The 17,355-nt window shown below is 34.6% G+C and overlaps 2 protein-coding genes across 6 annotated transcripts; both read right to left on the minus strand.

Moving 5' to 3' along the window:
* Positions 1-4,232: 4,232 nt before the first annotated feature.
* On the minus strand, positions 4,233-10,805 carry LOC123196763 (CSC1-like protein At1g32090). Its single transcript, XM_044610878.1, has 11 exons — positions 10,305-10,805; positions 9,274-9,426; positions 8,293-8,428; positions 7,590-7,691; positions 7,336-7,455; positions 7,114-7,194; positions 6,558-6,898; positions 5,925-6,170; positions 5,476-5,800; positions 5,020-5,253; positions 4,233-4,865 (listed from the first exon to the last, which is right to left on the minus strand). The coding sequence occupies exons 1-11, from the start codon at positions 10,616-10,618 to the stop codon at positions 4,545-4,547; spliced, it is 2,373 nt and encodes a 790-aa protein (XP_044466813.1). The 5' UTR covers positions 10,619-10,805; the 3' UTR covers positions 4,233-4,544.
* Positions 10,806-12,676: 1,871 nt separating this feature from the next.
* On the minus strand, positions 12,677-16,562 carry LOC123195503 (activating signal cointegrator 1-like). 5 transcript variants are annotated; one of them, XR_006497481.1, is made up of 7 exons: positions 16,338-16,562; positions 16,020-16,163; positions 15,368-15,435; positions 15,211-15,261; positions 15,067-15,126; positions 14,589-14,986; positions 12,677-13,694 (listed from the first exon to the last, which is right to left on the minus strand). XR_006497481.1 is itself a non-coding variant. In XM_044609243.1 (6 exons), the coding sequence occupies exons 1-6, from the start codon at positions 16,468-16,470 to the stop codon at positions 14,645-14,647; spliced, it is 798 nt and encodes a 265-aa protein (XP_044465178.1). In that variant the 5' UTR covers positions 16,471-16,562; the 3' UTR covers positions 14,425-14,644. The 5 variants fall into 5 exon arrangements, 1 of the variants encoding a protein (XP_044465178.1); XR_006497480.1 differs by having other exon boundaries at positions 12,677-13,697; positions 16,338-16,560; XR_006497479.1 differs by having other exon boundaries at positions 12,677-13,707; positions 16,338-16,559.
* Positions 16,563-17,355: the final 793 nt, after the last annotated feature.

Here is a 17,355-nt window from a genome sequence, read left to right on the forward strand (position 1 = left end):
GGAGAGAATTTTTGAATTTCTTACAGGCCTCAATATTGACTTTGATCAAGTTCGAGTCCAAGTTCTTGGGAAAGAAGTCCTTCCATCCCTTGAAGGAGTTTTCTCAATAATACGGGCTGAGGAGAGTCGTAGAGGAGTTATGCTTGACAATTCTGTCAATGAAGGATCAGCCATGAATTCTACAAAGGATGGACACAAGGTTGAGACCAATAGGAATGAAAGGCAGTCTAACCGTGAAGGGGTTTGGTGTACTTACTGCAAGAAGACGCGTCACACCAAAGATACATGCTGGAAACTCCACGGGAAGCCTTCAAATGTTGGAGGAAAAGGAGGTAATCGTGGGGGACAGCCCCGAGGACAAGCCCACATGACAAATGCTGAGGATGTTCTTAATGAAAAACCAAACCAAGATGGACTGGAAACTCTCAAGGAAGAGATAGAAAAGCTAAAATCCATGGTCAACTCTGTTGGGAATCCTGGCAGCTCATGTTCTCTGGCTCAAACAGGTAAGTTCTCTAATTCTTTTGCCCTTAGTGCCTCTTTTCCTGTCCAAAACAGTACTTGGATCATAGATTCAGGTGCTACTGATCATATGGTTTTTTCACATCAGTTTTTTACCTCATATAAGCCTTATCCTAGCAATAAAAAAATCAAAATTGCCGATGGAACCTTTATTACTGTTGCAGGTCAAGGAACCATTCCTCTCTCTTCTAAAATTGTGTTAAAAAATGTTCTACATATTCCTAAACTAGCTGTGAATCTTCTGTCCATAAAACAAGCTACATGTGATTTGAATTGTCAAGTGATTTTCTATCCTACACATTGTATATTGCAGGACCGGGTCTCGGGGGAGATGATTGGGCTTGCTAAGGAAAGAAATGGGCTTTATATCCTTGATGCTAAGGAAGGCAGTAACTATTCCCTTTCAAAATCCTATCTATCTAGTTATTCTATCAATAAAGAGGACATTTGGCTCCACCATTATCGTCTTGGTCATCCACCATTTAGTTTGCTCAAGACTATGTTTCCATTATTATTCAAAAATATTGAAGTGAGTAGTTTACATTGTGATGTGTGTGAACTTGCTAAACACAAACGTGCTTCTTATCCTTTAAGTAATACTAGATCTATGTCACCTTTTTCTTTAATCCATTCTGATATATGGGGTCCTGCTAGAATTTTGAACATTACCGGGGCAAGGTGGTTTGTTACATTTATAGATGATTGCACAAGGGTAACTTGGGTCTATCTAATGAAAAACAAATCCGAAGTTAGTGAAATCTTTCCAAAATTTTTCCAAATGATCAAAAATCAATTCGGGGTGAGGATTAAAAACTTACGGAGTGATAATGCAAGAGATTACTTTAATCAAAATCTTTCATTTTTCCTTCAAAAAGAAGGAATTGTTCATTACTCATCTTGCATTAATACGCCACAACAAAATGGGGTAGCGGAGCGGAAAAATAAACACCTTTTAGAAATCACACGAGCTCTCTTATTTCAAAATAATGTTCCTAAATTCTATTGGGGGGAAGCAGTACTCACTGCAGCTCACTTGATAAATAGAATGCCCTCTAAAGTCCTTAGTTTTAAGAGTCCTATGAGTGTGTTTCATGAGCATTATCCAAATTCACAAATAGCTTCTAAATTAACCCCAAGAGTTTTTGGATGTGTGGTTTTTGTTCATATTCATGACACTAACCGAGGAAAACTTGATCCAAGAGCATTAAAATGTATCTTTGTTGGGTATTCTTCCACTAAAAAAGGGTATAAATGTTATCATCCTGCTTCTCATAAATTCTTTATTTCAATGGATGTTACCTTTGTTGAAAAACAACCTTTCTATTCTAGTTCTCATCTTCAGGGGGAGAATGTGAGTGAAATAAAAGAGTCTGAGCTGTTTTTCCCTGATTTACAGTCCACAGTGCAGCCTACTGTTCAGCCTTTGCCTACTATATTGGAGCAGCCCCTTGATCAAAACCAACCTGCACTTGAATCTTCCCTTGGTCAGCCACATAACCAGCCTACTGACTCATCAAAATCAACTCCAAATATACCTCTAGTTGCTGAAAAACCTATCCTAGTCTACTCAAGGAGAAGTGAGCCTGTTTCTACCCAATTGCAAGTTCAGGATTCAACTCCAGAACCAGGTATGCAGATACAATTACCCTCTCCATTGATTGATGATTTAGATGTTCCTATAGCAGTTAGGAAAGGGGTTCGAAATTGTACACAACATCCTATTTCTCATTTTGTTTCTTTGGATAGAATCTCACATAAACACCGTTGTTTTCTCACTAAATTAGATACCATTCCTATTCCCCAAACTATCAATGAGGCACTTAGGGACAAGAATTGGAAACTTGCCATGAATGAGGAAATGAGTGCACTTAATAAAAACTGTACATGGGAGATTGTTGATCATCCAAAAGACAAGAAACTTGTGGGATGTAAATGGGTGTATACAATCAAGTTTAATGCAGATGGGTCTTTAGAGAGGTATAAGGCTAGGTTAGTAGCCAAGGGGTACACTCAAACACATGGGGTAGATTATCAAGAGACTTTTGCTCCGGTAGCTAAGATGAATACTATCCGCATTCTTTTATCTTTGGCTGCTAATTTCAATTGGTGTTTGCAGCAATTTGATGTCAAGAATGCATTTTTACATGGTGATCTTGAAGAAGAAGTGTATATGGAACCTCCACCAGGTTTTGAGAAATATTTCAAAAATAATCAAGTGTGTAGGTTAAGAAAGGCACTTTACGGGCTTAAGCAATCACCTCGAGCTTGGTTTGGAAGGTTTACTAATGTAATGCTTCGTATTGGCTTCAAACAAAGTCAAGGAGATCATACCCTTTTCTTCAAACACTCGGCAGCAGGGAAACTCACAGTTTTGATTGTATATGTTGATGATATCATTGTAACAGGTGATGATGATGAGGAAATTCAGAGGCTTAAGGCTAGACTTGCAAAAGAATTTGAGATTAAAGAACTTGGCAAGCTTAAATATTTTTTAGGGATCGAAGTAGCTCGGTCTAAAGAAGGTATTTTTGTTTGCCAGCAAAAGTATATTCTTGATCTCCTACGACAGACGGGAATGATGGGATGCAAGCCTATTGATACGCCAATTGAACAAAATCACCGGTTGAGTGAAGCAAAAGATGATGAAGTTGTTGATAGAGGAAGGTACCAAAAGTTGGTAGGAAAACTGATTTACCTATCTCACACACGTCCGGATATCGCATATGCCGTAAGCATGGTGAGTCAGTTCATGCATGACCCCAAGAATGTTCACCTTCAAGCTGTATATAGGGTGATTCGGTACTTAAAAGCTACTCTTGGGAGAGGAATTATGTTTAGGAAACGAATAGAGATGACTGTAGAAGCCTACACAGATGCAGACTATGCTGGCTCCCTCACAGATCGACGCTCAACCACTGGTTATTGTACTTTAATTGGAGGAAACTTAGTAACTTGGAGGAGTAAGAAACAATCAGTAGTGTCTAGATCAAGTGCAGAATCTGAGCTACGTGCTATGGCTCAAGGAATTTGCGAGCTCTTGTGGATAAAGAAAATCTTAGAAGATCTACAAGTTAAATGGCATGGACCTATGAAGCTGTATTGTGACAACAAGTCTGCTATAAGCATTGCCCACAATCCGGTTCAACATGATAGAACAAAACATGTTGAAGTGGATCGACACTTCATCAAGGAAAAGATTGAAAGTGGACTGATCTGCACTCCTTATGTTCCTACAAATGGTCAGATGGCTGATGTGTTCACAAAAGGATTGGACAGCTCAACTTTTCGAAATATTACTAGCAAGCTGGGAATGGAAAACATTTATTCTCCAGCTTGAGGGGGAGTGTTGGAGAATCTAGGATTATTTGTTTAGGAGATTGTATAGGGTTGTAAATAGCTAATTGACAACTAATAACTATAATTTAGGCTGATTATAATCCTCCTAATTTAGCTAACAGCTGTGATTTTAATTTAGACAGATTTAATTAGTTTATGGCTGATTATTAGGAATTAGTTTTTCCCTTAAATAGGACATTGACTTTGTACTGTATTAATGTATTCTGTTTATGATCAAAGATGAAGAAGTTTTTCAGTTTTTTGCTCATGGTAACTAGATATCATAAAGTTATATAAATAAAAATATGTCGGGAATTTGTTCAAGTACTGAATAATGCTGCAAGCTTGTTCATCAGAGGCCATTTACAGATGAATTCAAACTAATACCAACAATTCCATTGAAAAAAGGACTGGGTAACATGAATCTAAAGCACTGTAACACTTTCATACAAGAAAACAGCATAAATCATGCATATACATTGCTAAAACAATAACTTACAAAGGTTAAAAAAAAAAATTGTTGGGACTCCTTGTGAGCAGATTAGCACCTCTAAATTCATTATAAATTTAAACCAAGTCAAACTCAGACCTTCGAATCCTAATGTAAGTGATAACTCGACCATAAAACCTCTTGATTCACTTGCAAGCGATCTTACCCGGCAAGCTAGCAATCAAGACTACAAGGCTCAACTTTCATAATGATAGGGATAATGGAGTGGAGGCGGGGGTGGATAGATGTAGTCGGGGAGGGAAGAATGATGATAGACATACTGCGGCGGGGAGGTGGGAGGATCATAAACATGGTGGATTGGGGAAGGGGAACTTGGTTCGCTGTTCGAGGGGCTGGCAGTGTGAACTTGGTATTTGTCCACTCTAACTTCTACCTTTTCTTCTTCTTCTTCATGGAATGACAGGAAAATTGGGTGCAAGTAAGCATCAGCCAGGTATGCCTTTAAGTTTAGTTCAGGTTCTGTGGTTCGCTCCATAATGTCCTTCGCCATTGCTTCCTGTATAAGAAAATGGAGTAACTTCATCAACTGTGTTGAATTCTTATCATATTTATAAAAGAATATGCTAGAATGGCAGCATTTGGGTCAATAAAGCCGAGCAGTTAACATAAACATCATTTGTTCACGAATGTCTTTCTGAGACAGATCTTACCTCAAGTGGGTACTTCCTAAATGCAGGCTCAAACCGATTTTTGCAGTACTTGTGGAATGCTAATGTCAATACAGGCAATACAATAAGCAGAGGAGTAGAATTGGCAGCTTCCTTGGTACTAAGCAGACCCAACAACAGAAGCTGAGATATCAATAAGCTTGCTATTATCCGGCTGTGAACATGTGGCCAGAATGCACCAGCACTCTCATATTGTTGATTGTAGACGTTAATTATCTGCATAATAAAAAGTGATAGATTTTACAGGCAAATCTTTCTGAAAGTTTCGCAACCTCCCTGAAATTAAATGAAAAGAGAAATACCGTTTCGCTGACAAGTACATGTCTATTGTAAAGATTGACAATTTTATAAACAATATGTATAATATACTTCAAAACACTCACGGATACAAACAAGATAAAATTTAGAAGAAAACAACGGCATTGAGAATAAGCTAACCTGGTGACGATAAACCAAGTATGCCAAGGCAAAGAAGACCAACATAAAAGGAAGAAGAATTGGCGTAACCACAGCATAGACAATTCCCAGAAGGAAGTATAGCTGGAGACTTGGGAGAGTTTCTGGGAAATCAACACTACCCGGGTTCATTGCCTTTTCTCTGTCTCTTTCAGTCTTGACAATAAACATGTTCTTGAGATGAAAGATGACCAATTGTTTTAATCGAAGAATCTCACTAGCAATGCCAGCCCACCCATCAACCATTATGTATGTGATAAAGAATGTAGCCTTCATTGGTATGGAGACCCCAATGGTCCTAGGAATCCTGCAATGAAACAAAGTGCATATTCAATTTTCAAGTGCAATGGAAGCATCTTAAAAGCATAATACCTAAAAAAATTCACACACGGAAATAATAAATGTATCAGCATATGAATATAATGTATTACTGGGTTGGTGATTGATGAAGGAAAGAGTGCAGCTGCTCGAAAGCTGTTCCAGTAATGATACTTCCTAAGAAGACATTCACCAACATGAAGTAATAGTACTTTGCCGATGTCCTTCGTTCCAGATTCGATACAGCTATATGTCCCTCAATCTTTGACATTATCATCAAAATTGTTGGAAGTACGTACAAGAAGATTTTAAGAGCAAGACCAGGAAGGAAACCCTGAAGGAATGACTTGATGAATTTCCTGCAAAACATTGCCAGTTAATTCCAGAGCAAGGCAATAATGAAATATGGAACATGTATACAACAAAATGTCCAAACAGCTATTTAAGAGAATCACTATAGAGAATCTGACATGAGAAAATACCATATCACCTGCCTTCCCAAATTCAATTGAAATGAAAGTAAAATTTCCATAAATATACTACGGGGTATACCAAAGATATAGAAGCCTAATTCCAAAGCTAATTGGTCTATGGAGGTGCCTATTAAACTTAAGCACTAGATGTAAAGGTAGAGTTAAGCATGACAAACTTTACACATCAAATAAATAAGCAAATGCTTCATAACCAATTGCAGAAACACATTAAAGAAAAACAAAAAACTAAGAAAAGCTGATAAGTAAACTTACAATTCTATCACTGGCCTGAGGAATGGAGCAACTTTTTCAAGACCCTCCAAATTTGCAAGAGATTGTACAAAAGCTATAGGTATCATATAGAAAAAAACCAGAGCAAATACAGACAATGATATAATAAGTTTCCGGATGGTCAATGAAACAAATGGTATAGACAAATTTTGCCAATAAACGTCTCGAGGTTCTGGGGCCCAATTTGTCAACCATAGAGTAGGATTCTTGCTTTGTTGTGTCTGTGCACAAACAGCAGCCCCCCAACGTGACTTAAATGAAACAAATGTAACTGGAAGAACAGATTTTGAGTCTTTCAGAATTTTCTGGCGCTCCAAAGACATCTACACAGTACAAGGTTGTAACATACCACTATTAGAGCAACTCAAGCATCTAGAAGGAAATTTCTAAATATTATATCTGGCGGACAGAATTGAATGAAACTAAGTTGAACAAAAGAATTTATATTTTATTTTGGAATAGATGCACATATTAAAATGATTATGTATGGCATCAGAAAATATGAATTATTGGAGATAAATCAACTTTACCAACTTACTTTTTTCTCAAAATACTTTATTTGTTGACTGTAGTATTCAATAGCATCAACTTTTTTACCCCAAAGCCCCAGAAATCCTGTCTGAAATTGAAAAGCATTTACAGCATCAAATTTTAACAATCTAAAATTCAGAAAATGGGAATTGATTATTGAATAGATCTTGCAGTTATATACATCAGATCAAAGTGCTTCTGCGATCTAAGTTTTGCAAGAATGAATTACCTTTTTAGTGGGCCTTTTCTCAGGATGCCTTTCAAACTTTAGTTGGTAATAGTCCAACCAATTTCGCAGCCTGTCTCTTTTCCTCACAAACTTAGCAAATTTGTTTGCATTGTAAACTGCCTGAATTAAGAAATCAAACACAATGAATACATCATAAAGCAATGAAAATTCCTATGAAACAATGAAAACAAGACTAAATTTATTAATGCAGAACAGGAAAATGTTTATCACTAAAAATTTAAAGGTTGTATGACCTGGTGACAAAGAAAAGTATCGGGGTGATTTTTTTGAAAGAAATGGTCCACGGTTTCTGATAAAGAATGTCCAGAAACAAGTGGCACATTTCTGACAACCACCTGCAAAAAATACACAATCCAAACACTTAGAAAGGTTGTCAAACCTAATTGTAAGAAATGCCGCATAGAAGCTAAAGTCCCTGCTAAAATACAATGATGATTAGAAGTAAAAGATGAATCATTTAAGCATTAAACCTATTTCTTCATGAAAGTTTTTTTTCTGATGGAACATCAGTTAAGAGAAAGGGAAAAAGCAAACCCAGTAAGAACGAATTAATTTCTAAAAGTAATGCTTAAATAACACAATCTAAAACGTGCAAATCAGACTCTGAACTCCAAAATTCTAAGAAGAAAATGTCAGAAAATTGAACAAAGAAGGTGATACCTTTTAATACTAGTTAACTATCTTGCAAATTGCCAGTAATGTTAAGAATGAAAATCTTAATTCATTATCTATTCATCTTTTTGCCTACATGAAATAAAAGGCTGAGCCTTTAACAAAACAAGTGATAAATCTACAAAATATCGGTCAAAATGTAAAATAGTAATAGATAAGGATGATCCTCAAAATACACGGCACAAATTAACAAAAGACATTCGATCTCAATTTATTACATTAATTTTTTCCTCGGGAAAGTTATGAAGCAATCGGTCAACTCACAGTGAATTGTTCTGCACGTCTATGTTGAGATGCCAAGAACTGTAACCTCATCGATGCTACAATATCATATTCCTTGTAAAGCATATAGCATATATATATTGTGAACAAGTATTCCAATCCTATATGGACAAAGAACCTGTAATTTTAACAGAACACTTTCTAAGACAATTGATATAACATATGAAGAAAGAAATATATAGAAGCATTAATGTGGAAAAAGATGCCAGCATAATACATTATTGTTACTACAATTCACAGGAACAGTGCAACAGCAAAAGTATAAAATGGCATACGAAGGCAAAGTCTAGTTTCTAACAAAGTTATCAAAGTTAAGGGAGCAAAGAACATAGCTTAAGATGGATTTGCTGATCGGAAAATAGAAGTATTACATTGAAAAGGATCATGGTGATTAAAGTAAACCTATTATCTCAGCAAAAACACAGCAGCTGAATATTGGACAAATCAAACATCCAAATGTAAGTTGAATGAGTAAACTAGTCAATATATGCCACTGAACACATACTTTTCATACAATTTACTTGAGAATATTAACAAGCAATAAAACTATGAGCACTTACAACTATATAATTAGATAATTTTGAATTAAAGAAAAAGTTATACTCAATCACATAGTAACATATCATCATTGGTACTCAAAATGGTACTCATTATAAGTACACTCATTTCCAAGAGCCATGCCCACAACATAATTTATCTTTTCCATATTGAATCATCTCAATAGATTGATAATCACAAAGCAGAAATGCACATGGATTGTGCTTTTCTAGTTCTCCACTTTAAAGTTAATAGTGGCATATATGTGGTGCAATTCATAATTCTTTAATCAACAAATCTCATGCCCCTTACCATAAAATATTTTGAGAAGTTCAAGCCATAAAGAACAAAATTTAGTAACATTGAACCATATCCTAATTCTCGTAAGGTACAATGTTTTTCGTTTGAGAAAACTATAGAGCTTACCTTATAGATTGAGGTTGAACATTAGATATTGAAAGCTTATCAATATCACTTACAACCAACTCTTTCCTTAAAAAGAATAATGTACCACTTGACACATTGACTGGAATGAGAACCACGAGTGCCACAATTGTCATTGGTACAAAAATCTTTAAGCTGCCAGATTAAACAGGCAAAAAAAATCAGCTATAAAAATGAGCAATGACTAAAGAAGCCTCAAAAACAACAAAGACAAATCCACGGTCATGTTGCAATTTGCTGATGGCAAGAAAAATAAAGGCTGGCCTCTACATCATGAAGGATTTTCGGAAAGTTAAAAACATGTAAATGCACTGGAAACCAAAATTATGTGTGCAACTCGAGCGCAACAAAAACAAAATAAACTGGTAAATAAGAAATTTATTCAGAAGAACTTGAAGAGCTACATTTCCTTACATCAATCTGTAACAACTAAATACAAATAAGCAACGCCCCCAAATCCAAATTCTCAAAATTTAAACCAAAACATGATCAATCACAGATAAAATTTAATAATTCTGCAACTAATTGATTTCCATATACAGAGACAACCCAGGAAAGAAAAGGGCTTCAGTAGAAAGCTGAGTTAAAAGCAACAGGAAACACAAACTAACCAGAGAAAGAAACAGCTAAAAATAAGATGAACAATAGAGCAAAACAAAACATAAATTAGAACCACAATTAGTCAGTGCAAGTTCCGAAAATTAGAAGAATACATCTTACATTCGAATAAAAAAAAAAAAAAAAACTTCTGAACCCATAACTAGTATTAACCAACCCAGAAACCTCATCAGGCCTAAGTTGGTAGGAATTTAGAATGTACTTATGGAAACAGCAAAATATACCAGAGAAGTAAAAATATGAAATCAGAAATTTTCTCAAAGATTCAAACGCCAGTACGAATAAAAAACAGTTGAAGAATCTCAAAATTAAAAAATTCCAAGTCCAAACAAAGAATAGTAAAGTTTATTAACCAAAATAGCAAAATCTAAAAAGAGATACAGAAGCAGAAGTACCCAAGTGTGTAAATTCTCAGAAAGACAGCAGAGTCAAGACCAGCATGGCTGATGATCTGAGACTCAGACATCTTCAAAGCCTGAGGCATCCAGTTCAAGAAAGTAAGGTATGTCATGAAATTGAGATTGACAAATTTACCCACGAAGTTCCTAGACTTTCTGGGGCTGGTTCTTCCTCCACTAATGTACCATTTGGGAAAGTAAACTCTGTCATTGATGGGTTGAATTCTAAGCAAAGCAAAAGCTAACAAGAATGCAAAAGCAGACAGTATGTTAATCAATGCAGAAACTCCAATATCACCAAGAGTAGCCATTGAAACAACACAAAGAAAAAGAACGAAAATGTGCCGAAGAAGCAGAAAAGAAAGAAGACAAACAAAAGTGGGCAGAAAAGAAAGGATGCTATTGGAAGTAACAGAACGGAAACGACATATATCTATGTAAATAATTTAGCTTTTTTGGCATATTATATTAAAAGGGAATAGAATAGAATATTTCTGTTAATCTAATCTTCTTCTCCCATGTGCATGTGAATGTGAAAGTGCGCTATGCATTATCAGTTAATTACACCTAAAAAAAAACAAATTAAATTAGGAAACAGAATCTATAGGCCAGTGAAATCCAAATCATTTCTTATAATCCATGAAAACTTAAATACCTAAATGAACTGTAACATCACACTAACAAAATATCTTTTTGAAAATCCTGACTGAGATGGGTGATGATTGGTTAAACTTTCCTTTTAGCTTTTAACTTTTTCCAGGCGGTGGAAAGTGTAGAAGACTTCCTGTTCCTCCCTGTAACAACGCCTTAAAATCAGCTTATTGATTTATTTAATATTAAACTCAATATCAGTGGATTCTTTTCTCAAACTTTACGAAATAAAATTTCCATCTTGATTCGGATTTTATTTCACGTCATGATGCTCATTCATGACTCTCACATTGCACATGTTGTTTGATTTATGATAAAGTTGTTCAGGATATGATAGAAATTTGTAAGTTATGACGATTCAATTAAAGATGCAATTTTTTCTTTTTCTGCCAATAATATTAATTTCATATCAGGTCTAGTGCATTCTCAAACTCGGTTTTCAAGTTTATTAGTTGACATTAAAAATTGAAACCAATAATAATTAAAGAGAAATTATCTTAACTCTAAATCATAATCAAGAGTAGATTAGGTTACAAATATTACTAAACTCAAAAAATAGTTTCATGTGTTTATATTTTTTAATATATAAATAAATATATATATGATGTATTATTATAATCGAGAGTTATTTAAATTATATAATATCATATCATATATATACTTATTTATATATTAAAAAGTCTGTATAGGTAATTTTATTAAAACTCTATGTTAAGAAATTAGAACATATAATGCTAATTAACGGGGGTATTTTCCTAAATTATTAGGCAGTTGAAATAGTTTATCATTTTCCTCAACAAAGGGACAGATTATGGGTGAAATAGTGTTGGTCGGTTGAATGAAGTTCCAATTATTGGCACTTACAACTATTATTCCTTTTGTCAGAATCATAATTTATTCTTTGGGGAAAAAAAAAAAGGGAAATTTAATGTTTTATAGAAGCTATTAAGAATCCAAACTCAAAATTTATTCAAGAATTATTCATGGAAAGCATTAGCACAATTAAGAAAATTAATTAATCAATTTATTTGAAATTTTTTAAGAAAATTTATGAGAAATTTAATTAAAAAAATGGTATTATATCTAAAAAAAAAAGATGGGAAACTTGCAGCATTATATTAAGTCCGTGAGAGGAGAAGATGAACGTGATGAAAGAGACAGTTGGTATGAAGTTTCAAGAAAACAGACAACCGTAATTAAAGGAAATCAAATCCCATTTCAATCTTGTTTTTCTCTTGGACAAGAAACAATTCTTCACAACAATTAATGTTGCCTTTCTTAAACAACTATCCAACCCAACTCTTTGTTGCTTTCCTATTCAACCATTTAAATCTTTTAATGTCTGTGGAAAAGACTAAAAGGATGTTGACTTGGGTGGGTGTGCTCTTGGTTGAAATAATGTCAAAAGTTTTCCTTTTTCAGAGGGAAAATAAGTTATCTTTCTGGGTTTCTCATATTTTAATGATGTTATGGAGCAAAATAATTATTGGTATTATAGTGCTTGCAGCCCATGCGTATTCTCCGGAATAACTGGTGATTATTTTTGCATAAAAACCATCTGAAGGCAACTTCAACTCTTTGCTTTTCTAGACTGAATACTTTATGTTTCTTAGTTATGGAATCACTAAAAGGTATACCCAGTGGTCCAGCATTTCATCACCAATTCAAAGATCAACTTTTAATCAAACAGTGTTAGATTAGGGCAATGGGAACAGAAGGAAGATTGGAAGATTCAAAGTTTGTAACATCCTCAATTTGTACTAGTTTTTCTACACAAGGACATTCACTATCATAAAATGGCCAAAGGACTTATTCCCACTCAAAGTATGTTGTTTTCCCAAGTTCCCACCTCTGATTTTTGAAAATCTCAAACACCCATCCATTGACAGTTAAAGTTAACTGTTTTAGAGATAAAATTGTTTTTTTACCTGTAATATTAAAAATAAACTAAAATTTAATCTTTTTTCCCCCCTAAACTTTAAAAACTAAAAGTTTTTGTCTAAACCAGGTTTTAAAAAATGACATTTCCTCCCTAGGGTTTAGTTTCCAGATCTCCGACGTCATCGCCAATGACGAATGTCTCTCGATGCCTTCTCTTACTCCAGTGACCAAGCTTCTCCCATTTGAAAGCTTGAACGACGTCGATTGAAGCTGAAAAACACTCTCAACTTCGTCGAGAAGACAAAGTTGTTCGTCTTTCTCAACGAAACATCGTTTTCCCGCTAGGTTTAGGACTACCGAATGGAGGGAGTGACCATTGGAGAAAGAGAAAGGAGATGCCACCGAATAATAAAAAAAACCCTAGGGAGAAAATTGCAACTTTTCAAAACTTGGCCTGAGGGGAGAGATTGTTATTTTTTAGGGTTTTGGGGGGTAAAAAGAAATAAAATTTTAAGAGGTAAGAATTTCATTAACTTTAACCATCTATAGTATAGATAGATATTTGAGATTTTCAAAAATAAAATATAAAAATTTAGGAAAACAACATACTTTAGATGGTAATAAGTTCTTTGGCCTTATAAAATCTTCAAACATTGGTTAAGTTGCAAACCCATAGGCTAGCTTTACAGCAAGGACAACCAGTAATATAAAAAGCCTGCTCTTGAATGCCCTATGCAATGCGCTGTATTCACCAACTGCAGATTATAATTGCTGAGTGCTAATGAAACTAGGGATGTAAATTGCTGAACTCCAGAGAATAGATGGAAATTCATGATGGCTTCAGTCCTCTCTATGCTGCTGCAAAAATCTAAAAATTAAAAGGAGTTGTCATGTAGAGCAATCAAGAAAAGAAGTATATTCCAAAGGAGGAAAAAAGAGAAAGGTGATCAGAGAGGCCTTTAATATAATGAACATACACTATGATCATCAGCATCCCTATGGTTACGCAGAAAGAAATATTTTATGATGGGAAACATTTACTAGGGAAACAAGATCAGTTTCTCAATTTAAAAGGCAGTGAACTTCTTGTTATCAAACTTGTGTTCCATGCACAAGGAAAATTGAAATTTATGCCATCAGGTTGAGCCTGTGCACCATGGTTGTATACAACCCACACACTGAATGTGAATTTAGAATGCCAACCTCAATTCAATCACTGATACGTATCAACAACATGCACCAAGTCCATAATTCAGTAAATCAATTATCAGTTATTTTGAGATGTGCTCAATGATTCAGCATAAAATACCAATTCTAAAACCATAAGACAGCTTTGATAAAATATTTTACTTTTATTGGATTCTGTTCAATAGAATTTGGGAAGAGGAGTCTTAAAACTCTAACATTAAAATTCATAATTATTCATGCATTTGGATATTGCAATTACTCTAGTAATATTCTATAGAGTTCATTAGTGTATAAAACTCATGAAGATTTTCATAACCCACTCAAGTATCAGAATGTAGTAATTAAAATTTAATTCAAATTGGCCCAAGATATGGTATATAACATCAGAAACTAGAAATAGATGAAAAATTAGCTATTTGTTAGCATATGAGCTTGTCAGTAATACTTGGCTGTGCCCCAATTGTTACTTTAAACCTATATGAGAGTTCACTAAAACAAGCTAGTTGTTTGACAAAGCAATCAACAAAAATATGAAAAAGGAAGTAATAGGAAACTGCATACTTTGGAGGGAGGCTAATATGCTGTTTAATGGTTTCCACATGATTAATGTGATTGCTTTATTTACGCTCAGCCAAATCTGAAGTTCCCTCATCAAAACCATCTTCTTCCACTGATTTGTTCATTGATTGACTTCTGAAAGAATAAGGTTCCCTATTTTGCATGATATTTATTTGGAGATCTTCATCATTTTTGTTGACCTGTGTAGCAGCTGCTAGTGCAGCAGCAATGGCCACACTCAGACTGGATGATTTTTCCACCACAGATGATTTCTTTTCACGGGCTTGTGCAGAAATAGATCCTGGTTTCAAGGAAAAAGGATCATGTGGATCCGGAAGTGGAAATTTTACTGGCAGTGGACTCTTAATTGGAAGAAGACCCCTACTTGCAGCATCATATATCTGTGACAGGTGCAGAATTCAGTCCCGATTTAGACATAATATAAAAAAATTCAACCACCAGCTTGTTGAACCATATGTACCTTCTTTTCCAAACTATAAATACCTGGATAGCCTCGCATCTCAAACGGAACTACCAATTTCTACAATTCATTGGATCAAAAAAACTTCAACAGACCTTTTAGTAATTGCTGAATGGTAACTTCAAGCAGGGTGAGAGTACTCACCCGAGGATTTTCGCAAAGCCAGCAAAACTCTGTCTGTGCTTCTAGCCTCACCTACAGTATGAAAATGGTATCTATTAGTCAACAGTCGCAAAAAGTGTGAGATGAGATGCAATTAATAAATCAGGAAACAAAAGAATCAAGTAAGTGGGTAGCTCACCCCTTCGGGTAACACTTTCCAGTTTGCTGCTTCTTCACAGTTAACACAGCCAACTACTTCAACACACCCTGTATGATTAATGAGGTCAGGCCAACAAATCAAAATTTTTAGACTTCAAAGAAAGACTAGGGTAAATTTTGAAGAACTTTAAAACACTATCTATTGATGATTTCCAGGCTAGCCATATAAGGACACTGAAGCAAAGAAGTGTATGACCACTTTGGACTATCTCTCACTTGAAATTGAAAAGACACGAAAACATTGGATGGGTCACCATAATTTTACAGTTCTACTCACACCACACCCAATCCAAGTCTAGCTCTTTCTTATGTTTATCTCTGTGGTTTTTGCATCAATACTCTTTATGGGGACTCACAAAACACAGAGAGAGTCATTGGCAACCCTAAAGAAAAAATTATCACATGGACATGCTTGTCTTCCAACTAAAGTGAAATCCTGATCTGGTGTTCAATATTTATAACAAGACATTTCAATATGGCATATTCTTGCCATGTTATCATTATGATGTACAGGTATCAAGATAACTAACACAATTGGTAAGTCGGCATGCCAGGTATTGTCCTTTTATTTTTATCTTAACATAAAGCAGATGATTAGACCACGTAAAATAAAATTACCAATTTGCAAGTACCTAGAAGTCTTGAAACTGGATAATGCTGAGGAAACTCGACATCAGTAATTCCATCAAGTCCATAAATTTCCCGGTAAAAATCCTCCATTGCTTTTATTGTAGCTCGTTCAGGAACCTTACCGGCAGCATGAATCCAAAGACGACCTTCAAACACAAACATTCTTCCAAAATTAAAACCATCTTCACCAAACACTAAAATGAAACACTCTACAATTCCCATATCAACAAAACCTTTAAATTCAAGAATAACCCATGGGGTCACTTAATCTCTAAACAAAATCCCAACACCTTAAAAAAAAGAAAAAGAGAGAGAGAAACCTGTGATGGGGGCCGGCCAAGAGCGGCCTTCAATGCGTTTGATCCCATAAACGAGAAGCGAAGCCCAGGGTTGATGCATAGTCAAACATGGGTTCGTGTAGTTTACCATTTCTGGCTTTCTTAGTCCCGTCATCTCTCTTCTTACGTTCGATCACAGTTTAGCTTCTCCCCTTGGTTTTGGATTTTTTTTTTTTTTCATGAGGGGACAGCAGAATCAGGTTTCGTATCCAAGATTTCGGCCTTTTGTCAGTGGGAGTCTCTTGTTCAATCAGAGGATTACACGTGGAGCATCTCCGGTCAGGTCAAAAATATGAAACTTATTTAAAATTAACAAAAAATATTTTTTATAACTTTTAATATTTTATCCAAGATTTATAACTTTTAATATTTTATCCAAGATAAATAACATTTTATCCTAAACTTTATAAAAGAAAATTTACTATTATTTTATACAAAATTAAATCAAAAAAAAACAATTCCCAACGACAAATTGTCACCAAAATTTACTGAAATAACATCAAATCAATCCAATTTCAATCAAAATTTCACTAGAACAGCATCATTCAGTCAGAATTGCACTCAAATGGTACAAATCAACCAAAATTGCATCATTTCAATGCAAATTTGATGAAATCACGCTTGCAATTTCAACATGATTGAAATCCCAATATCAATTAAAATTGATGCAATTAGAGATTTCAAACTAGTTAGAGTTTGGGGTTAGTGTTCAATTTTTTTTCAAGTAAAGATAGAAGTTTAAGTGATAAATTTTAAAGCCAGTAAAAAAAATTAATTTATTTGTATTTTATCCGTGTAAGTGATATTAATCGCACAACATTTTATATATTTTACAAATAGATACAAAAACACTTTTTATCATAAAAACTAACTTTTTGATTTTTATAAAAAATGTGAAAATTTCAGTTTTTAAATTTCGGATTGAAAACTTATATTTTAGTATAATTTGGGTGGAAAATAGTTCTTCCCCCTATTTAAAATCACTCATAGCAAATTTTAG

The sequence above is a fragment of the Mangifera indica genome, chromosome 14 (assembly GCF_011075055.1).
Source record: "Mangifera indica cultivar Alphonso chromosome 14, CATAS_Mindica_2.1, whole genome shotgun sequence".
In the NCBI taxonomy this organism is placed as follows: Eukaryota; Viridiplantae; Streptophyta; class Magnoliopsida; order Sapindales; family Anacardiaceae; genus Mangifera; species Mangifera indica.

Bases quoted from the DNA above. Each gene is read 5' to 3' on its own strand.
- LOC123195503 (XM_044609243.1), bottom strand. From the start codon at position 16,470: ATGACGGGACTAAGAAAGCCAGAAATGGTAAACTACACGAACCCATGT. The intron at 15,436-16,019 runs GTACTTGCAAAT...TTAATCATACAG, and splicing joins TCCAGTTTCAAGACTTCTAG to GGTGTGTTGAAGTAGTTGGC. The intron at 15,127-15,210 runs GTGAGTACTCTC...AATGAATTGTAG, and splicing joins GGCTTTGCGAAAATCCTCGG to AAATTGGTAGTTCCGTTTGA.
- LOC123196763 (XM_044610878.1), bottom strand. From the start codon at position 10,618: ATGGCTACTCTTGGTGATATTGGAGTTTCTGCATTGATTAACATACTG. The intron at 8,429-9,273 runs GTAAGCTCTATA...TTAAAATTACAG, and splicing joins GTTCAACCTCAATCTATAAG to GTTCTTTGTCCATATAGGAT. The intron at 6,899-7,113 runs GTAAGTTGGTAA...TGTACTGTGTAG, and splicing joins TAAAGTATTTTGAGAAAAAA to ATGTCTTTGGAGCGCCAGAA.